This window comes from Ascidiella aspersa, chromosome 3 (genome assembly GCF_963924565.1).
Source record: "Ascidiella aspersa chromosome 3, kaAscAspe10.2, whole genome shotgun sequence".
Lineage (NCBI taxonomy): Eukaryota > Metazoa > Chordata > Ascidiacea > Phlebobranchia > Ascidiidae > Ascidiella > Ascidiella aspersa.
In genome coordinates this window covers 16,981,571-17,004,836 of record NC_139449.1, presented here as the reverse complement: position 1 = coordinate 17,004,836, position 23,266 = coordinate 16,981,571, and the positions used below count along the sequence as shown (strand labels likewise).

At 36.3% G+C, this 23,266-nt stretch overlaps 2 protein-coding genes across 2 annotated transcripts; one reads left to right on the top strand and one right to left on the bottom strand.

Annotated features, from left to right (window-relative positions):
• The first annotated feature begins 468 nt into the window (after positions 1–468).
• On the top strand, positions 469–2,781 carry LOC146160451 (NADH dehydrogenase [ubiquinone] 1 beta subcomplex subunit 9-like). Its single transcript, XM_083384353.1, has 4 exons — positions 469–866; positions 1,588–1,780; positions 1,902–2,057; positions 2,552–2,781. The coding sequence occupies exons 1-4, from the start codon at positions 748–750 to the stop codon at positions 2,690–2,692; spliced, it is 609 nt and encodes a 202-aa protein (XP_083240479.1). The 5' UTR covers positions 469–747; the 3' UTR covers positions 2,693–2,781.
• Positions 2,782–8,360: 5,579 nt separating this feature from the next.
• LOC146160450 (epithelial splicing regulatory protein 1-like) lies at positions 8,361–22,170 on the bottom strand. Its single transcript, XM_083383487.1, has 18 exons — positions 22,012–22,170; positions 21,128–21,259; positions 19,933–20,078; positions 19,554–19,675; positions 18,345–18,440; positions 18,155–18,209; positions 17,723–17,833; positions 17,078–17,210; positions 15,362–15,404; positions 14,914–15,008; positions 14,490–14,606; positions 13,181–13,270; positions 11,357–11,520; positions 11,124–11,232; positions 10,556–10,763; positions 10,021–10,277; positions 9,673–9,885; positions 8,361–9,467 (listed from the first exon to the last, which is right to left on the bottom strand). The coding sequence occupies exons 1-18, from the start codon at positions 22,168–22,170 to the stop codon at positions 9,309–9,311; spliced, it is 2,409 nt and encodes an 802-aa protein (XP_083239613.1). The 3' UTR covers positions 8,361–9,308.
• Between the last annotated feature and the right edge of the window lie 1,096 nt (positions 22,171–23,266).

The following is a 23,266-nucleotide window of genomic DNA, read 5'->3' as shown; positions in this document are numbered from 1 at the left end:
GTTAGGTTAAAATTTGTCAAAATTTACTGGACAAAATTACAATAATATTTATTGGTAAAGCTGTGAACAGTAATTTAAAAACTGAAATTCTGATGTTATATTTTTTGTTTCCAAGCATAGTGTAATAGCTTACTAAAACTTGCAAAATGACTAAAAATAACTTTTCTTGCAAATGACTGAAAATGATGTATTAAACATGAATGTATTGGGTTTAGATATTAATCATATTTTGTGACTAAAAATCAGGGCTGAGGAGCAACAGTAGGACAGCATTGGCTCCAGCTCCGGATCCATTAAACACTGAACCAATGGCTCCGGAGCCACCAAACCAAACACATATCGAAGGCTCAGTCTCCATAGCGTTTATATTTGTAAAGTTTTTCCAGCACAGGCTAAATCAAGTTAAATTTGCCACACTAACTGTTTAGCAGTTTTCATTTGAGCAATTTAATAATAGCAGATAAAAAATTCAAAGCTGTAGCTCTGGCTCTATAAAATGGCTCCGGCTCTGGTTCAAGCGAAAATGCTTGGCTCCAGAGTATTGTGCTCCAGCTCCCCAGCCCTGCAAAAAATGTCAATATTGGTAAAATATATCTCCCTAAAATATTTTTTAAGTGGTGACTTTGGAACAGCCTTTAAATATTTTTATTTTATTTATGTTAATGGTTAATTAGGTTGAAGTTATGTAAGGCAATAATGTTCTTTTTTTAGGATTCATAGAATGTAATAAAAGAAGAAACAAAACTCATGGCTAATGTAGTGCCTGCTGGGTCATTGTATAGGTTTCTTTCACACAAGCGCAAAGTGCTCTCACTATATAAAAAAGCTCAGCGTCACCTTGAATTTTATTGTGCATCCAGTAAAAGGTACAGGTTACAACAGAATAGTGTACAGGGTCAAAATAATATATATCAAGAACACATGGATAAATTTTACGATGCTCTTCTTTTAACATCTTTTGTAAAAACTTTCAATCATAGGCGCCAAACTTTCAAAATTCAAGGGCGTTATTTTCTAGACAGTGCAAAACTGCTAATTAATTACAAAAAATGGGAGCTCTTAGATAACAGCTGTTGCCTGTTATCACTGAGCCAACCATTTAACTTTTTTTCACCTTTAACTAAGCTAAAAAAGCTTCCCTAAAATAGGCAAAACGTAACAATAATGTGAAATAAAAATCGCACGAAACATAAAAAACATAGTTTTGGGATTCTATGGCCTCTACCTATATGGTAATTCAGAAAAGTTTTAAACACTTTTAGTTTACTAAAACTGTGCTACAGGAATTATTTTGCCCATTTATTGAAAATTTGGTCAAATTTTAGAGTGTTATAATACCCCACGAGGAATCCAGGGCGTCGAAAAACACTCTGCACACTCACATTCGCGCATATGCTTGCATTGCAATCCCTTCTCCAAATAATATGTTATCAAAAAGCCTATGTTCTTGTAATATTACATTTAATGTCGAATGTGCTGCGCTACACAGCCAGAGTTTTCAAATTAATATGATATTTTTTAACATAAAAGGTTACATGTGTGGTTGTGTTATTAAGTTGTTTGCATTTTTATGTATATATTTTACAGAGAAGTATATGCCTATGAAAGAACCTTGCTCAGAGCCCGCTTTGACAAACATAAGAATGAATCGGATCCAATAAAAGCAACTCAACTCCTTAGGCTTGGTGAAGAAGAATTTTGGACTAACCAACATCCAATGCCTATTTTGTTTGCAAATGAGCCTGGTGGTGTGACATATGAACGAGCTATAAAAAATCAGGTAAGTGGTTGTACGCTAAAAGTTGAAACTAAATGGTTACATTTTAATGTGACCGTTTAACTTAATTAGGATTTACACACACCCCTACCCCAGTTAAGCCATTGAATATATTATTTTAAAGACCCCTGAAGTATACATGGATCATTGGTTGCCAGAAGATAGAGCAATGTTTCCAGACTATTTCGCTAACAGGGAGAAGTGGTACAATATTAGACAAAATACTTGGAAGAAAGAAATGGAGTGTTTGCAGAAATGGGACAAAAATAACATAGAGAATGTGAGTATTTTCACTACACATAATTAAAAAGGGCTTATATTTTGGGGATCAAGGTTTTTAAACAGGGGTGTGCAACCTTTTCCTAGTTGCGGGCCAAGGCCAAACTCAACAAGGTTTAAAGTGTGTAGTTTTTAAGCATTTTATGAAAAAAAACTATTTAACCAAGGCAAACCTAGAAACTTTTAGCAGGTTTAAAATAGTAAGAGGCACCAAATTACTACAAAGCTCATTAATCAATTTATAATTTAGATACACTAAGTTGGCGAAAGTTACTTTGTTGATAGTTCCAGTTCCAGGGTTTGCATAGCGCCTTTAGGCTGAAAAGATTTTGTGAAACGCAAACCCACTAAATGTATAGCGAAAACAAATTAGATAAAAAAAATATTCGAATTGGCTTTGTGAGCACTTCATGGCGGAGGTGGTGGGCTGGATTACTTTGACGGGCCGGATTCGGTCAGGTTTCCAACCCCTTGTTCAAAATTTTGTGTTTGCAGGGGCTTCCAATTACTGATGCGATGCCAGCATCAGATGAAATGGATGGATACCCTCCATTTTGGTGGAGACAAGTAACACGGCCTCTAGAGAGACCTAAGTTAATGACATGGTTTCCTGATAATCGCGACCACTGGACGTGATTTGCTGTGTTTTTTATTTGTTTCGTTTTGGAGTATGAAAATACTATTGGTTTAAAAAATACCCAATAAAGTTTAAGATTGTATATCAATTACAACTTAAAATTAGCTTACTCAGTCAATATAGTTTATAGTTTATTTTTTGGCGGGAGTCTTACTTAATTTTATATGAACTCTGGTTGCTTCAAATTTTTTTTTTTTTTTTTTTTTACCCATTTTACATAGTTACAGACTCTAACAAACTTTTATTTGCCAAACACTTTTAGTACCTTGTTTAGTTAAAAAATATTGCTTTGCTAGGGCGCCAATCGACAAGCAAGCTCAACCGTAAAAAAACGAACTTGCTTTTACCCGGCCGCTCTTGGGAATTTTCAACGATTTCCCGATTTTTCGTTGTTTATATGTAGTCTTTCCGGCAGCGATTTTGTATTGAAATTGGCTATCCAGCAAAACAGCAACTTTAGTTTTAGTAGTTTTATTTGAAATAATTATTTTTAATATAAAACATTTAAATAAGCCTGAAACGTGTGAAGGCACGTACAACTTTATAGCGTTTATAGCCTTTGCTGCCCATTTAAAAGGAGTTACTAGTGAGGCAGGCTGATTTAATTGCAAGTCTCATTAAACTAATTTGCCTCGGCCAATCAACCTCGCTATTGCTTTAATAAGTATTGTTGTAGTCTGATTACAAATCCACAATGATTTTGTTGGCTGGTGTTGAGCTGGCCAGCCAGAAGCCGACAAGCAACACAACCGCTTACTGTATTAACTAGACAAGACTGGATTGGTATATATTGGTATAACGCGCTGCTTATAAAAGGTGATAATTTGCATGAACAAAAACAAAGGCGACACAGAAAAGCGGAAATGTTTCATATCCCGAAGCCTTTTTGTCAGCCGGGAACTGTTACAATAACTCGTTCACACAGGTGAAATACTTTTATCTATAACGGAAGTATGTGTCGCGATATAACATTATTCATGTGTGAAACAGCCGAATGCTTTGTTCTCAGAATGACAGCGAGTGTTTGGTAAAAGGCGTGAAAAAGTGACAAATCATAAATCGTAACATATTTGATAAATACACAATGCAATAAATTCCAAATTATCCACTAATTATTACTTATAGCGCTACACTAGTAATCTTAGTAATGGTTCTTAACCATCTGACACTGCCGGACCGGCAAAACTACAAAATCGTTTTACTGACGGGCCACCAAAATTTCGAAGGCACAAATCTTTACTGAGACCACATAGGCAGGGTTACCATCTGGCAAGACCAAAAAATAAGCACGCTTTTTTAGGTGACCAAGAAGGGATCCAGGTTTTTGTTTGGGGGATAAAATTCACAAATTTAAGTCATGAAACAAATTATATCCATTGAAGGGTAATGTTTGGAGGTTGCATTAACTATAAACTAGGCAGCATATTCAACGTTCAATATATCTTTGTCTATTTTCAACATGGTGAGAAGGCACTGATTCTGAGTATATTTATCCACATACTGTAGAAAAAAGGAAACCAGGAGAAATACGCTGTCTAAACCAGGTAGTTAGTGTGCAGCGATAAGATGTAGGTCGCTGACAACTTTGCCATTAAAAAGAAATAATGGTATTGAGGCTTGGCAAACAAGGATATCGGGATTGTGACGTAATATTTCAACAGGTCTCTTTATAAGAGTCTGAAGTCTAAATGTGAACAGAATTTCGTCGTGATTATCCATACGCAGTTGTACATTACGTTTGATTGGGCCAATATAAGTTGATCGGCATGATACAACATTTGAACGATGATAGGTGTAGTTCATAAATTGAATTATTGTAGACGCTTAAAACACCTGTGTGGTGTACGTTTCTCGTCTTAACTCCGTTGACTATAAGACAATCCTTTTGAAAAGCGCAAGTAATAAACCTCCGGAAATGCCGCAACATCCTTACAGTAAGGTATCGCGGCACCTAAGTTGCTCACTGATCTATAGGCCTACCAGTGCAACGTTTTGTCACTAAATTTTGACGTATTAAAGTCAAAGTCAAAGTCTTTTAAAAAAATACCAGGTCAAGTCAACTCCAAGTCATATCACTGGTATGGAACGAAATGATAAACTATTAAAATGGTAAACTCGTCCGATTATGAGCAATAACTCAATTAAAAATAACAAAAAGTAACATGTAGCAATATAATCGTTTTACGTCTAAAAATTGAGATAAATAGTTCAAATTTATAATAAAATGTTAAATAAAAACACTTATTTTTAACCCATGTCATTGGACTCAATGACTAAAGTCCAGGTCAAGTCACCTCATATCGTACCCAACCACTGGACCAATTACAGGCTATATATAGTACGTTACAATTACATTCAAATTTAAAGGAAATAAAAACGTGCATCTGGGATATATGGTTCGTGAATATGTGACTTTTTGAGCTTCTAGTCCAGTGTTTCTTAACCTTTTTTACTTGGGGGCGCACCTAGAGACGTACAAAAACATGGCGGCGCACCTTGCAAGCGACGCGAGCGCGAAATTTTTTAGGTGTACCGGTATTTCTCTTAAATTGCCTTTAATTTTTTTATTATATAGGTTTTATAGTTGCATATCTTTGAAGGGACTTGAGCCTTTAAGATTAAAATCGTTATTTGTCTTATTCCGATTAATTTTGGACTTAATGTTTCGACATGTTTAGGTCTTATCTAGGCTATTTTAAATATTATACTGTCGTGGTTATTACTGCAAATATGGCGTTATTATGTCGGTGGTCTTAATAGGCCTACTATGGTAACCTATATTATAGATGGATTATAATCTGATTTAGATATTCTTGATTTGTCGTTCTTTTTCATTTTCCACGCTTTTAATTTTAATTTCTTTGATCAAACAACCGTTACAATATTTGTAAAGTTTATTTATGAGGATCAATAAGAAATAGTTCCAGGCTTACAGCAGCCATCAAATAGAGTAAGACTATAGGCTACAATTTTTTTTTCTAGCTTTCGTCAAAGCAAAATCATACAAAATTTCAGCAAAATTTATCTGTTTAAGTTTGTCACTCTCAATGCACAGAATGCTCAGTGCGGACAATCTTTCTTGAGACATTGTCGATCTCAGTTTATTTTTGATGCTTTTGAGCCTTGAGAAAAATCTCTCTCCTGAGCATTAGTGACCATTAATCTTAGAAACAGTCTTAATATTTAATGGTGAAAATAACGGCCCAAATAGACGTTAAAAGCGACATGCTTTATTTTCAAACGTTTCAGCAATTTCTAATGCCATCATCAGTGATATGAAGGCCATGTGGAAAAAAAAAGCATTTTCACCATTAAACTTATGAACAGATCCGTATATAGTGTTTCAAAGTCTTAATATTGCTTCCACATTAGGAACGGCAGTGTTTATTTTTTTCCTTGTCTCCATGAGACAAAGAAATAGATTGCTCTTCTGTACCGGTAAGCCCTTGGTTTTGTGTTTGTCTCACGTACAAATTAAATTGTAGAAGCCTCGTCAGTAAGTTTCGGGTCAACATCTTACGGATACGCTTCCTTTAAAAATTCTACGCCTCGTACAATTTCTACCTTAGTTGCTTTCAGAATAGCAAGAAAGAGGAACATTTGTGCAATGTCACTGTACACATTATCTCTTCTTTTTAAATTGGCTTCAAGTGCGTCGAGCATATAGGGACAAAGGAATTTATTTTAAACATTTCCTTTGCAGAAAGTTCACTTAAAGCGTCAGGTGCATTTCTTTGTCTCCTAGTGACAGGTCTGTAGTTAATATTCGGCAAGGTTGCTTTTGCTTCCTGATTAAACACGTCAAACCCATCTCTAATTTCGCTTAGAAAGTCACAAGTGAACTGTACAATTCGGACTTAATAACGATTCAGATTTCTGAAGAACTTTGCTAACCATATGAAAACGACCTATAGCACTGCGCCCCCCTTATAAAGATGCAAACGACGTAATAATGACTGTTTACCACAGGGGTCGGCAACCTTTTTCTAGTCTCGGACCAAAACCACACTCAGAAAGGTCTCTGCGGGCCGCACAAAATGTTAACTAACAATTGTATTTTTGAAATGTTAGAACAACTGTGAATCAGGTGGGCCTTGGATATTTTTTGCACTTAAAGACGTGTTGAATTACATTTACAGAGGCAGTAAAGTGTTGCGCAAAACTTTTTATTAATGCCGAAAATAAAAAATGTTAAAAAATATATGTCTAATATTTTTAATACATTTTCCGATTTTTCGCGTCGCACTTGGCAGCCTTCCGCGGCAAAGCGCTGATCTAGTTGAAAACGCAGCATCAAACTAAACAAAGCGGACGTAGAACGAACATTCGCGCAAAGCGCGAAAAATTATCGCAATTAAGTAGTAAAAATAGTCAAAAAGTATGTTAAATGGAGTAGTCTAAGTTTGTCAAAGAGGCGGCGAGCCGGATGAATTACATCGGCGGGCCCGTGGGCCGTAGGTTGCCGAACCCTGGTTTACAACGTGGTTGAAACCAGTTGTGTATAGAATTTTCTACTCTTGAATATACTTTAGGTTTAGGTAGGGTTTAAACTTGTCAAGTTTTGTCAACTTCGAAACCGAATTTCGAGGTCCCTGGACGTTGAGGCCCTAGGCTTCAGCCTGCCTAGCCTATTGGTAAATCCGGCCCTGTCTATATAATGTAATAGTTTTTCGATGTTTGGGCAGTTTTATTTATATTTGCTTGTTTTTACATCGATTTGGACTGGATTTAGTCAGAAAAATCTGGTACTTTTTTGATGGAGATCTAAATTGTGTCGCAGAGGTTTAACATCAGGTCGTGCCTCCTTCCCTGAAAAAAACTATATATTTTTTACCTTTAAAAATGTCATCCCAATTTTTTTTGCACTTGGCAGAATCTTTTATTTAATAGGTTTGTTTTCTCTATTTTGTAGACATTTTTTGCTCAAAACTGTTAGCATACAGTTGTATGATAAACGATAAAAAGTGTTCTGTTTCCCCTAAGACTAAGTGTTTCTCTGACAATTTTTTTGTGACAAGCATATTCTACCGCATGTACGAATCTGTAGCCAAATGTTTTTTTTTGTAATAGCCTATGCTCGGTGCATTGTGAGCATTGCCATTTTTAAACCATAAAAAACGCTATGCAAACTGTTTTTGCTCGCAAAATTCACTCGTGGTTTATATATGTACCTATAGCTGCAGAGTTAATAACACTTCCACATCGTTATAAAAGTAAAAAAAATATCTTGATAAACGGCATTTTTAAGCATTTTTATCACATGTCTGAACTTCAAGTCAAGTCATTTAGAATTAGCCTACTGACTAAAGTACACCTAATTCAAGTCATTACAACAATGTATGATACTTATTTAATATCTGATAGAGCACAAGGCTCAGGTAAATTACAAAAGATGGCGAGCTGAAAAAATATTAATAACCACTGGGTTAATAAATTTGGATTTGTTTTCGGTGTGCCCGGTAGAATTAAAATCTTATAAATTCAATAACGTTTTTTAAGGTATAAATTCAGGAGACACAAATATCTCAGCGGTATCTGAATTAGCATTTTTGCTGACCTTATTACTTTCTAATCAATCCGACATACTAATTTATACTAAATATTACTGCAATTTTTTGTGTAAAGTGTCTGAATAACGCTGTCCAAAGTGGTACATGTATAATAGGATGTATTCTACACGATTAATGTTGATCAAGCTAAGCGTAAAGCGGTGGTCCCGGACGAAAGTAAATACACAAAAAAACGCCACATATACCATTGACGCTAAGGCACAGAGACAGCATCGCTCGAATCCGACGTGGAATAAATAAGCAGCAACAGAAATGCACAAAAACTAAATGTGGACATCAATCGGTATTAACTTACGCGTTATGTACGAGTTGGAGGAAACAAAACAAAGAAAACACAGTTCTATAAATGAAACATTTTACACATTTAAAGGTAGATAAAATAGTAGAGGCTGTTAAAGTTCTCTATGACAAAAGTGGTAAGCACGCGTATCACAAATTCCATGAACACGCATTGCTAGTTTTGATACGATAGTAAAACATGTTCTAAAAGAAACGTTAAGTTTCAAGTGTGCAAACTGATATAGTACCGAAAAAAATATTAAAAAAAGGTCGAAATAAAACAGTAAATTGATCAGCGACGCCCTTAAAACGGTAAAAATTAGGAACACGCAACAATTTTATGTTAGGAAATATTTTTTTTTAAACCAAAATATAAATATTCGTGATTCTGAAATTCGTTTTGGTGCGTAAATTTTCTGATGAAAATATTTTGTAGGAAATAAATTTTGTTTTTCCTAGATTTACCATTTGATAAGAGCGATAAAAATAACCAGGGAACATCAGTTGTATGAAAACTAAAAAAATGTTATCAACGTATTTATGCCCAGTTTGAATGAACAACGTAAAACATAAAAATATAAATCAAGGTAAACATTATTTAAGATGTGACTAGGGCAATGCGTGATGATGTTCGAAACACTTGTTCAATGTTGTCAAGCATCCCAAAAACTTGTAAGTGGAAGGGCTGTAACTGTTTAAAGTTTATAGCAGAATGAGTTCTTTAAAGTCTATTGAAAAGGATCAGTTGTTCTTTACATGAGTAACTTTACATGAGTAACAACTCAACGTAACGATTTCCCATAGGCTTTCGATTATTTTCGACCACCGCCCTGTGAGCGTCCTCCAGCGTCGGGAAAGTAATCAGCGCCTCGCCGGTTGGACGAAGCTTATCGTTATAGAGCAGTTTGATCGAGCTGGTAGTTACCTGTTATCAAAAAAAAAATTGGTAGGCCTTTTACTTAAAAGCAAACGTTTATTAACCTATAATAAATAAATTACGTCTGATAGTAGGCTACGTTAGGATATAGTTAGTTTCTTTGAAAGTTGCAAAAAAAAAAAAAAAAAAAAAACTCTTCAAATTAGGCGAATGGTTTCTGTCAATCATTACGTCTATCAATAAATTTGCTTACATTGTGTCCCTTGAAAAAGGAAAGAATTTCCGTAATTCCAGCGCTATACGGCATTCCTTGCATGCGGACCTGGATTCCTGCTGGCAATCCGAATGAAGTACCAGGAACTTGTCCGGATGGTGTCGAAACCGGGACCCCGCCAACTGGTGTGGTCGCGTTTGTCGGGGATACTGGAGGAGTGGTCAAGTATTGTGCATATGGAATGTAGGCTGGCTAAAAGAAGACAACAAGTTTTATGTAATAGACTGTTTGTAACTTAATTACTAGTGGTCGTTTAGTATGATAATACACGTGCAACAATTTTTTTAAAACAAAAACTACAATAAGAAAAAGTAAAACTGAATCTACCTGTCCGTACAGCGCCGTTCTCTGCTGAGACGCAGCGGCCAGTAACGCCTGCGTTTGTAGGATGTCGAACTGCGAAGTAAGTGGGGGAGCCGCAGGGTATGCAGCCATGGAGGGTTGCATAAGCAAAGCCCCGTGTGGGGTTTGGATAATAAACGGCGCCGCAATTTGGCTAGTTGATGGTGGTGGTGGTGCGGCTATTGGTGGCATGTGTATCGCTGGAGTGGGGGAAATCAAGGGCTGCTCTTGCTGTAACATTGCTGCAATAAAATTAGCACACCATATATCAATAAATGAATTGATCTTATTAAGCATCATGCAGCAACACCATAACGAAAACCAAATCAGCCCATTTAAAACGGACGCATTGACATCGGATTCGTTGCACAATGAAACCTTATGAATACAAATTAATCAGTACACCAGAGCAAACTAATATCTAATGCTTTTTATCAATGGGAGATCTCCCGTGTGCTTGTTGCTGTATAACATAGAAATAATCAGGTGAAGGCAAAAGAGCAGCAACTCTTGGACGTACTCATTCCAGGTGGGGGCACCATTCCATTCCTGTTAAGCGTTCCACCCATTAACACCAGATTCATTTCATCGCCTGAGCACTGGAAAACCTCCACATAACGCTCACCCATGTGCCTCTTGTGGCAGCCACCCTTACTTACGTCCAAACCGGCTTGGGACGCCTTTTCAGGCGTCTGCAACTGAATGAATGCGTCGCCCGACGGTCGGCCCTGCAAAAAACAAATGTATAATTGGTTATTCTTGATTCACCCATTTTTCTGTGAGAAGCTTACACTGTTTAAACAAATTTAACAGATAGCTGTACTTTATATAAAAAATAAAATAAACGCCTTTTTAGTTTTAATTAAACCAGTAGTCAACGACTTATTGTTCAATAAAGAGAAAATTGATACAAGAAAGCTGTCCGCTGCTCATCCAGTACTGTTGTTTGTAACCACAAAATTGGCGTTAGGCTATCAAACAGTACACATTGTGACTTTCAAACTTCGTATTTATTCAATTTTCAACCAAGTGGAAACTACCCGGAAAGCTATAACGTGACATCAGTATTTTTATAAAGAAAATCTAACCTGTTGGTTTAAAACCATGTGAATGCCATGAGGGAGAATGTAGGACGCAAGATCTCCGAGAAATCCCATTATATCTTCAATTGTTGCGGAGTAGGGCATGCCTCTCAATCTTCAAACAAATTGAAAACCGTTAGGCAACTTTCCTAGTGTATAGTATTCATGAAATAAGACTACCTTGATTAAAATAAGTTTATTGGCTAGTTTTATTTTGATTGGGTTAACGCTATGCCCACCTAATGCAGTTTCGCACTGCTCCGGGACTGATCACATTCTGGATCGTTGGACTGAGTTGAGTTGGTGAGCTGACTACTGGCTGGTGGCTGTGCGGAAAGAGTGCGATCTGCATTGCAGCCGGCATGTTTGGGATGAGCGGAGTTGACATGTGGCGACTCAAGACCTAAAACAAGGAAACGCTCATAATTATGATATTTTTATTTAATTTAAAATATATATACGTTGTTGCTACCTGGAACAAAGGAACGCCTATATTTTTAATTTTAAATAAATTACGTTGTTCATCAAATAAGTAAGAAGATGTCTAATTATCTATTTTTTCAAGTAAAAAGTTTTTTTCTTCTTTTTCTTATAGGAGTAATATTTGGTTCAATGGGAATCAAAGTTAATAGTTGGATACGTTTAGCAAACAAGACATTAGTATGTTTAATAAAAATTTGTTGTGAATTACATTCAGTAATCAACAAATCGATGTCGGAAAGTAACAACAAAGTATAAACGATGCAGAACCATAATATTAGATTTAATAAGCGGACTCTCGGTAGATCACGTTACAGAAGAAATCAAGAGTGCTCCTGATCGTATCCAATAATTACTTAAAGGCAGGGTCGTTGCACATGAACATTAGCACTGAGAGAACTGCGCCTCCGGCTACTGCCACGTAAGGTTACTGCGATAATAACAATAATCAAGCTGCTCGTGAAATCCGTACACTTACTGACCCGCAGTAAATGTAACGACACTTTATGTTTTAAGTTTATTAGGCAGTTATGGGCGAGTGCATAGATGTTGAGTACTGTAAACTAAAAAAATGTAGAATGAAGTTCTGACCTAATTTAACGACAAATCTATAAATCCACGAGAAGATTTCGTTTACCAATGATATAATAAAACAATATCATAACTACAGAAACATTAAGTTTACATTATCAGATAACTTTAACATAATCATAATAACATGGTATACATATCAAAACAAAAACATTCTTCTCGTAGATTTATTAATGTGTCGTTAAGTTTTCGTTAAGGTCAAAACTTAATTCTACATGCGGATATCCTGTACACATTAACGATAAAAATAAAACTTACTTCGTAAACTTTTCTTGCAGGATAGTACTCAGAGCTCTAAGCGTCGATTTGCCAATGATTAAAGTTAAAAAAAATTCACCATATAAATCACCCGCGACACCACTGTTATACCACACCGCAATAACTTGGAAATGCACCGCTTTGTATTTACACAGTATGCAAAATGTAACTAATACAGATCTCAGGACAGGTATGATATAAGCACTGTATATCGTCCGATCGCTTTTTTTCTCCCGTGTAGTATTTCGCCTTGGGTCATATGAACAATTCGCTAGAGCGATATGTTATTCCGCGACCTGGCTCGCTCGAAAGAGACAATAGTCTACATGCAAAGGTTCTGGCAGCAGCCCTCCGGCTATAGCAGATTTTAAAAGCGTCTCAACGACGATAGAAAGTAAACTGAAAGCGCTAATTTGCGATGCTTTCAGGGCAGTCAACATTTCACTGTTCGTCACGAAACGATCATACGGGGTTGTTAAACCGCAATTTGGTTGAGTCTGAAGCGGAGGAAAACAATGACAAGACGATTAGACGAGGCTACGAGCACGTCAAATGAAGGTCATTCGGTTTACATAAACAAACCATCAGTTCGTAAAACAGGTTTAGGTCACACGAATGTTATTATATAACGATTTTAACACAATCTTCTTGGTAACCATTTACCTTAAATAACGACACAATTTTATGCGCCTGCAAACTCCTAATCCAAACTTTCGAATCATATTAAAACCTACTTGTTGTACTTCGGCGGCGGTACTCTTGAAGATTTCTACGTAACGCTTTCCCAGAGTTCTCTTGTGTTTGCTAAGGGCAACCGCTGCGTCCTGCAGGAGTAAATTTTATGGTTGTTGCTTGTGGTATATTAGGTAAACTTACACTTTTTTTAATGTGAAATAACAAACTTAAACACTCGAGTAAGTATTTATTGTTTCTTTGACTGTATTCAATCTAGTATTGCAAAATATGGCCCTTGCTCATTCTGAACAAACTTGCTGCTGCATCTTCTTTGCAAGGCTTTTTGTCCCTTGGTAATACAAAGATTTTACGTTAAATTTGTAAAAAATTATGTGCGAAATTAGAAATTCGAAAGAAACCTAATAACAATAGAGCAATGTGACCAAAGTTCCTGCAAACCTTTTTAAGGTTTTAAACATATTCGAAACGCTCGACAAGGATTATAAGGAGAAAAAGTGGGTCAATTGAAAAACCGTACTACATTACAAATAGAACCAATCATTTTTTTTAAATCATTAAGCGAAATTTCAAGTAAACACGTACCACAACTGTAATCAAAACGTGGACATTCTAAACGAGGGAAATGGCCTTTACGACACAATATAGCACCGCTTACATGTGATATATATTGGAAATTTTTGAGCCTAAAATAGTAAGTGTTTAAAATGACAATATCGATGCGTGATGGAGAGATTGCGATGCCACCTATAGCCGTCCTCATTATATGACAATTACAGGTTTTCACATCAGGCGCAGCACTGCAAGGTAAAAGGTGTAAAACTATCTGTATAATGAAAAACATTGTTTTTCTTGTTTGTTTTGCAACGAGTAACTGACTCGTGTTCCATTAGAAAATAACTCTACCTTAAATCGCCCTTACTCTTTAAAATTTATTTTGAAGTCAGCGGTGACAAATACTTCAATAGGTATTGAAATGATGCTTAAATCTTTAAGACGACCAATGCTTTCTTAACACTAATTGAATAGCACTCTTGGTAACCACACTTTTCACCTAACATTGGTGACCACACTTTTTCACCTAACAATGTCATATTGCAATGGGAATTGCCTTCCAGTTTAGTAAGTGAGGTGTACAGTACATGTTCAGTACAGTCAACATTCAACTATATGAAAACCAAAAGATTTTTATAATCGTATCACGATGCTTCGTTTTTTGAGCAGTTAATTGTTATGTCGTCACGTAGGCCTATACTCTAATATTGTAGTTGTCAATTGTAACTATACGTAGATCGCAGGATTAATTCAACAACGCCAACGCTTTGCGTATTTTTTTCTTTTTGCGCATACCGTTTCGTCTGCAAAGAGGACGAATGCGTCGCCAGTAAATCTGCCGTCGGGATATTTTACGAACAATACTCCTTCTTCTTCGTGGGCAACCGGGGCTTCACTGCCGAAAAACTCGATCTGTGAATTATATTTGTCGATCAGATTGTAGGCAAATATTGAAAAGTAAGATAAACTGCAAATTTATTATATTGACCATGTAGTAAAGTAAAGATGAATTAAGCGAAATTGGCTTTATTTTACTATACAAGTATACAACAGCATTATACTGTATCGGCACCCTATTCAAAACGCTCGATTTGAAAAACGTTGGTTAACAATTGCAATTACTGTAACAGATAAGCTGCTTAAGATTATTATTACTATGCTTGGTAGAAACAGATATTTTACTGTATGTTAAAAACACACACTAGTTTTGTACACTCACTACGTCTTGAGCAGTTGTGCAAAATGGCAGTCCACGCATACGAACTATAGCGTCGCTATCTTTGGATAGAAAATGAATGGCTTCGCAAGATGGTCCTGGCAACATAGTTCGTCCATTATTTTTGCACAGAAACAAAAACACGATAAATTATTAGTTTCTTGGATTAAACTTAGACCTTCAAAAATAGGTCTCTCTTGGCGTGAATAATAAACATGATATAAATTATTTAAAAGTATCTCTAAACTTAAAATACATGCCTTGCTATTGCAGCATATTCGCTGCTTATTTTTTGTCAAACGAATAACTTAGTATAATAGTACCGTTACCAAACTAGGGCTTCGTATCCGCCTCGCCTTGAAGTTATATACCAAAAGTTAGTTGACTATGAAGAAATCATAATCTCAACAATTTACAATTCGTATATTTGGCGTATAAAGAAGTCAAATACCTGTTGCGACCTTGAGAAACTCATCTCCTGTCGCCCTGTATACCTGTCAAACAACAGCAACTGGTTGCACCATAAATGTTTTTAGACAAAACCTACCAACTGTAAAAAGCGAATATTGTGTCCTAAAACATGTAAGCCTATAGATACGCAATTGTACTGTATTGCACGTTCATTAATTATGACGATACTCCTAACATGTTAATACTTCTTATGCTAGTTGTGCTGTTTTGTTAAAGGTACTATAAATACTCTTCGTCAATATATCTCTGTTGGGGGTATATTATATTCTAGTAGGTGTCGCTGCAATATAATTACTATCGGCATATTAAAAATGTGTGGACCTATAGTTTGATAAAAACACTAAATCAGCAATTCGTTCCAGATAACTGAATAAATACAGGTTTCTCGAACATACGGCCCATCCTTAATCCGTTTAGACATTTCATAGCTGTATATAATACATTTACAACTATCCGTTTGAACTAAACGAAAAATGCCATACGATGCCAGTTTCTTCAAACGCTTAAACATAAGCTACTGGGACTGGCGACGATATAGGCGCAAATGGATGCAACGTGTCGGCGAAAAACGTATAAAAACCCTGTTTGGGAAGCACGCAATCTGATTCACGTTTCCTATTCGCGGGCTGTATGTCATCTGTTGCTTTATTCGAAGCCATTGTTTAGATGCAGCCTCTTATGCGAAGCATCTTTGCCTTGAAATACATTACAGTGTGGTATATTTTCAATTGGCTGCAATCTTTTAATTATATAGTACAATATGAACCCGATTAGGTAGAAAATTGCTTAATAATGATTTGAAATCTTAAAAAGAATGTACTAAAAGATACAAACTAAACCAATACATGCGAAAGATTAAATCTGCAAATGTTAATATAATAACTGGTTTTAATACTGACGTCAATTGAATCCCCATAAGAACGGCTCATTCTACCATTAAATATCTACAACTTATGCATAACGCTGACAAGCTTAGTGTATTCGGGCCGATTGTTTTGCGTACCATCTACATATAACGTACAGGCTGTTCCTTTACATTGCAATGATTTGAATACCTTGTAGTACTTTAATCGTCTTGTTATAAAGACCCTCTCGCAAAACAATACATGCTTGTCAGCAGGCGCGGATCAAGGAGTTTTGTTTGGGGTGCATGACGCTTTTTTCATAAATGACGTCTTAAAGCTACGTCATAACATGATGGTAACGTCACAACCTTACATATAAAACGTGACGTCAAATTAAAGTGATTTTACTTAATGGTTATATTAAGCAAAAATACCAATTGTGATACAATTTGGGTGGCCATGGATTCGTGTCCCCCTGGATCCGCCCTTGTTTGTCAAACGTTTTTTTATCACATTACGTTTTTATCTTATTAACAAAATTAGTTATTAAAATAAATTACCCGACTATGGCCTCTAACCAACAACTAAATCTACGATCTATAACACAAACCCTCTACGTTTGAAATAACCACGCAAATATTACCACGCAAAAACACAAAAATACGACCTGCATTCAATAAACGGCCGTCCACGTGACAGAGGTTAAGATTTACGCCAACGAATGTGCTACACATAGCGGCCAAAGCTTTGGCCCAACTCATTTAGTTTTGAATCAATAGCGAATGCCTTGAATCCCAACGATACGTGGACGGCCGTTTCCTGGCAGTATTAATTGATAATTAGGTTCTCACCTCGATGTATCGGCTTCCCATATAGTGCTTGTGGCGCAGAAGGGCCAAGTCCCGCTGATCGACATTTTCGAAACGCACCAATGCCTCCCCGTTTCTGCGCCCCTGTGGATTTAGAACCAAGGCTGCACCCCCTCTGTCGGTTTGCATCGTTTATACGCCCATATATACCCGGGAGTCATGATATTTGATCGTTTCAAAATTTGCCGAAGCATCGCATTTAATGAGGACCATGTACACAAATACAAGCACCAAATTCAAGACGCGTGCGTTGTCGGTGAGATCGCACACCAAGGTCGAATTTGTCGATTTGACGTTCACCGTGTGAGTGCGTGAGTGAGTATCACCGAGCCGCCACCAGCAAAACACCAACGAACATGTGAGGAAAAGAAAACAAGAAAAACATTGCTTTGCGGACAACAGTTTGTGATATATCGTGCCAAATGTGATTTTTTTAGGGATTTTAATAAGCAACGTGTTTTTCCTAAAGCCCTACAACATATTAGTATAAAAAACTGGAGGAACATCGTAAAGATGTTTCCTTGTAAAGAACCACTGTCGAAACCAAACATTCATACATGTAAGCACAGTTCTAACATCCATCAGATTTTAATAAAACCTTGAACACCTCGACGCTTAGACTTTTACCTCGGTATGTTGAGACCCTTGAAAAACTTTGCCACGTCGTGGTCGGATGCTTGCCAAGGCAAACCGCGCGCGCGAACAACTGTATCGTCTAATATTACGTCAGACGTCATACTGGAAAGAAACATTCTACGTAAAACTTTCACGACATATGTTTCTGTGTGAAAGGCTGCAAAAATACAATTACAAGAAATCCGACTAAAACGAGGTCAAACTAATTTTAAATTAAAGCTCTACTGAAGTTGCAAATCTGGTATTCAGAAATTTATTTAAACTGAACCAAGCAGAACATTGTATACAAGTTCAATTAATGTTGCGGACAAATTTCCTGGTTACTTGAACAAACAGTGTACATATGTCATACATTTTACAGGATTTTGTAGAGGCATAAAAAACTTTGTAAACTGTGCATAGTAGGTTAAAGACGGCACTCACCAAGGCCCTGTTTCCAATCGGTCAACGATTCTTTCTGGTCCCCTAAATATGTGACCTGCTAAAAAAATACATTTTTAACAGGTTATACGCTGCCTAAATCACTAGATAAAAATGTGTACATGGTTAATATATGTGCATCTATATTAAAAGGCATTTTACGGCGAAAAACACTCGCTTTTAAATATCTTACCGTACTGATCTGAAATAAGAACCTGGATTACGGAGCTCATTTTTCTCACATGATCGACCCCAAAGGTCCCAAGCTCTTCCAAATTGATTTCCAGATCTAGGTATAGTATAGGCAGTAAAGAAATATAACTCAAAAAGTTTAGTAAATATACGCCACGTAGTCGTGTGATTATTTTAGGATAGGTATGACAGCAAAGAACGCGTTACCGCACCTTGCTTCTCAAACCAGTTGTTTCTGTTTACATAGCATTACCGAACGAATGCGTCACCTTTATATACAACTTATTGAAACTTGGTAACAGAAAAATTCCAAAATTAGAGGTACGTGCGTACCATTTGGTGAAGTTGACAAACAGAATTATCTTGAAATGGAAGCCTGCTCTATTTTGACATGTGGCATAGGGAACCTGGGAAAGTCGACAACCGTTCACGTGGTTATGTTATCAATTTGTCAAATATTTGATGCCGGGTTTTTGAAAAGGTAATTATACCAGAAAGTTACACAGTAGAGGGAATGGTTACAGCATGTTATAAGAAGCTAGTGGCGAGTTAGGCATACATTCTAACGACATTAGGGCGATTTGGTAACGACGGGTTTTGTGCACCTGTCTGCTTCTGTTTAACAGATCGCGCTCTATACAAACATCGGTGACAAGGACCTAAGCCTAAAACAACGCCATCGCCGTATTGTCGCTATAACTGTATCGCATCACTTTGATTGGACATTGTCTCCTCTGTCCCTTGGGAAGCAACACCAAATGGGCCAGGTGTACCAAACAACAAATCCCATCACTCTGAATTTATAATCACAAGTTTTAACGATGAAAAATGTATAAGGCTGTCTGAATGTCTGTTGTTGTGTATGATTTAAAGGTAACTGACTCTGATTTAAAAAAAAAACTAAATTCTCGGTAGTAATATTAAACAAATCGTTAACTGTCAAAATGTTCACACAATAAGTATACTGAATAGTTTTTTTGCATGTCTAGTTTTAACAACATTTATATTAGGTGCTGTCTCAATCGCCTAATCTTATAACGTCTCTTACCATGTATGGTACCCACCTAAAAAAAATATAACGTTAAATATTTAGCTTTCTTGGCTTGTCACCCCAAAATTTATTAAAAAAATATTAACTTTTTATTTACTTCTCCTTAAAATGACATCGACTGATATACTATTTTTATTCATTTAACATTAAAAAGGATACAATTGAGCATGTCCTCCACTGATGTAGGCGTAGGCGGATTGCTACTACTTTCGCTCGTCGTTTCCATTGCGTTTGGCCGATCGTCAAAGCAACGTCGAAACTCTTTTTTTAAATCAAAGAAACTGAAACAAAATAGATTTACTTTGTGCAATTGCATATTGGACTGCATCGTATATTTTGTGACTCGTTTTGCAATACACCTTTATCTAACTCTAAACGCTATAAAGGGAAATTTAAACTATTATAGAGAAATCAGGTGGCACTGAACTATTATAAATGTGTGTCTGCTGTGTCGGATGCGTCTTTTGGCGTTGTTGTCTGCACAGGGAGATTTCTAATACCCCTGTTGGCGAAATTCGCTTACAAAAGTTGATCTTACCTAAAACAGAAATCCGGTAAAATTGATTCCCACCGTACGGATGCAGGCATTAGGACTTGCCTGAGATGGCATTGTCCGTCCGTACAAAGCGTAAAGCTACAAGTTTTTCCTTGGTCATTCAATTCATTTCTTAAAGTTTGTTCAAACTGAAATAACAAGTATTGTGTCGCAAATAGTAAAGTATTAAATAGCCTTCAGTGTGTTTAATCAAAGTTATAATTAAATAATTTTGAAAGGATTTTGATCCCTGTAAAATCATTTGCGAAAAACGTGGGTCGAGTCCCAGTTCAAGTTATTGTCATAGCAAGTTAGGTCCAAGTAAACCCATTTGCATCAAAATCAACGTTTAACTAATAAAACTGATAAACTAGTCCGATCCGGAGCAATATTTTGATTAGCAAAAACAATTCACTTTTTTAACGAGCACACTGTCTTTATTGGCAGAAATTATGTAAAAACTAAGCAAATTTTACAATAGTATTTAAAAACTCTTTAGTCTAAACTCTAAAGTCAAGTCGCTTGGCTCAAAGACATAAGTCGAGCTCAAGTCATTTTGCCCAAAGTAGGCTACTACAAGTAAAATCATTCAAACAGTGTCTTAATTAAGTGCATTACGGTATATTTAGCCAAAAAAATTACACGAGCATTACAGTTTTCATTGCGGTTTTAATGAAAAAGTTCCTGTCTTCAATAATCTAGAACAGTGGTTTTCCCAACCTTTTTGTTCTCGCGACCCCTTTTAGGTTTTCGATAACTTGCGCGACCCCCCAATTATAGTGTATGATACATAATAAAAAAACACATCTCAAAATTCAAGTTAGGCCAAAATCTAGATTGTAGCGAAATTTGGCTATAAAGTTTTGCACAACAAGCTAAAGTCACGGTTTAAGCGTCAATTCATTTTTATTAGACATTGTTTGACTGAAGGTAGGCCTGATTTATTAATTAAAAAGTGTAATGGTGTCGTCATAAACGACTGGTTCTCTGCAGCAAAAGCCACATAAACACAAATACTAGACCGGTGGTTGCTTTTTTTCTTCTATACTGCTAAATTTTAGTTCATATTTCTTAATAAATTTTTCTTCATCAATTACTACAGACAACCCCTTGCGGCCCCCAGGTTGGAAACCACTGTTCTAGGATCTAGAATCAAGATATTTGATTACTTAGCAAGTTTATAGCAAGGCCCACTCACCTGATGGACGGCGTTTTCAAACGTTGGTGCATTCTGAAGCATTTCTTGCACTATCCCGGTCTTGTCACTCCATTCTTTTGTCAATGTTGTATTGCTCGACGGCTTCACGTAAATGTAATGGATATCGCCAGTCTAAATCAAAATATTAAAACCTGTTAGGGTCGTTCGAAATTTTCTTATTTTATTTCGGTACCAAATAACATCATTCTACAGTTAAATTAGTAAAATTAAAAACATAAAACGTGCAAAAGCATGTTAAACAGGATATTATTAAACCATGATTTCGTTTAGCGTGAAATGGTTGTACACAGTTAAGTTTAATACTACTTGTGCCAGTGTTCTTCCAAAGAAATTTTATACTGATCAAAATTTTGTTTTAGAGTTAGCATGAATATTCCAATGCTATGTTTGCAGAGTTCTAAATAAACTAGCAATGTTGTAAACTTAGTATACGATTTTAAAAACGACTAAACTCACAAAAAAGCTTGTTACCAAATATTTTAAAATAAGATTTGTCTACGGTTTTTGTTTGTAACTTCGAATTACTCGATGCTATTGATTCCACAAAGAAACTGTGATACGCTGTACAAGATATACCACATAAGCGAGTCAGGAATGAACGATCCCAGTTAATACTTTTAAGTAAGTGAATTTAAATTGTGGACCTCTGGCCTAGCACACGTAACCGTAGTTATCAACAGACGTTAACTACTTATTTAGTTCCACTAAATGAGAAACATTCACCTATGATTTTTTGCGTTATATTTTGTCTGGCTACGTATAAAGTCCGTGACTTCTCTTTGCAAAAAATATTTAAAATTAAACAAACAGCCTATTGATACTTAGGCCTTATTGTTTCACGTCCTCACATTCTACGTTCACACCTGGTTTTGATTCAAGTCGATTAGTTGCCATACGATCACTACCAGTTCACTCTCATCACTACCAAGTAGCTCCGGGGAGCTGTTGCCTGTTGTGACGCAATAAAACAAAACCAGAATGTCACAATAGTGTTGCTGCTGTTTAGAATTGTTTCCTTTCATGGTGAATACAGGGAGAAATTGCAGTATAAAATCCAGCTAATTCTTTCGATAAGTAAAAGCTCAACAACGTTGTTTTCAAGCATGCACTCGGACATCCAAGTATAACTTGTCCGGTTTTTAAGTCCACGCGCTTTGGGTTCTGTACGCGTCCTTATCTCTCCACAGTTTCGGCAGTTCCCTGTGTGTTTAATTTTTTCATAAACGCCGGTTGATGATGTGCTGATGATGTCGCTGGTGTTGTTCTTATGCCTACTCGACAGCACTCGAATGCTGGGTTAACAAGCCGAACTCGCGTCGATCGGTCGGCCACTGTATCCTCTTCTACAAGCCACACGAAGTTGTTTTTACTTCTATCTGATACAATGGATCAGCTCACCGCTTGCAATTCCATAGTAATTACGACTGCTTTTCTTTCCATGCACTTGCTTCAATTGCAGTTTCGGAATTCGCAAAAAGTCGAAAACGCGACGCGAGTTGTGTTAATTAGTGCAGGGCGCGATTTGTGACATTCTTCGCAAGGCGCTTTTAGTTTGCAGAAGCTTGTTGTGTTTCTACTGGATATTTTCAATCATATAGGCTACCGTCATGATATAAATCTGCTATTTGACACCAAAAGTGATTAGCTTTTTAAACACTGGATTGCTGACCAAATGAAACCAAAATCGTTTATACAAATTTTTGATACTTGGTAAATTATTGATTTACCAATTTTAATGTAACCACATATTGCTTACGTTACTTACATCACAAAAGCGAAAACAATAATAACTTTCTTTCAGTGAATTATGAGCCATTACTCATATTATTTTACAAATTTGGGTAATAGCGATTTTATTTTCGCAGGCGGTGTAGTTCGCCGTCGGTTCTGAAATTTTGCTTTAAACTCCGAACACGATGAACATAACAAATTAATAAAAGCAATGCATAATAATCGATTTTAATTACATCGATCAAAGATCATATGCGCAAAAATCCATTTATGTAGCCTAAAAGTTTTTTTTATGAAATACAAAGTGCGAAATAAACTACATTGATTAAGAATTTAATTTGATGTCAGCAAGTGTTTTGTAAGTGAGAGTGGGTGGTCTCAATTCTT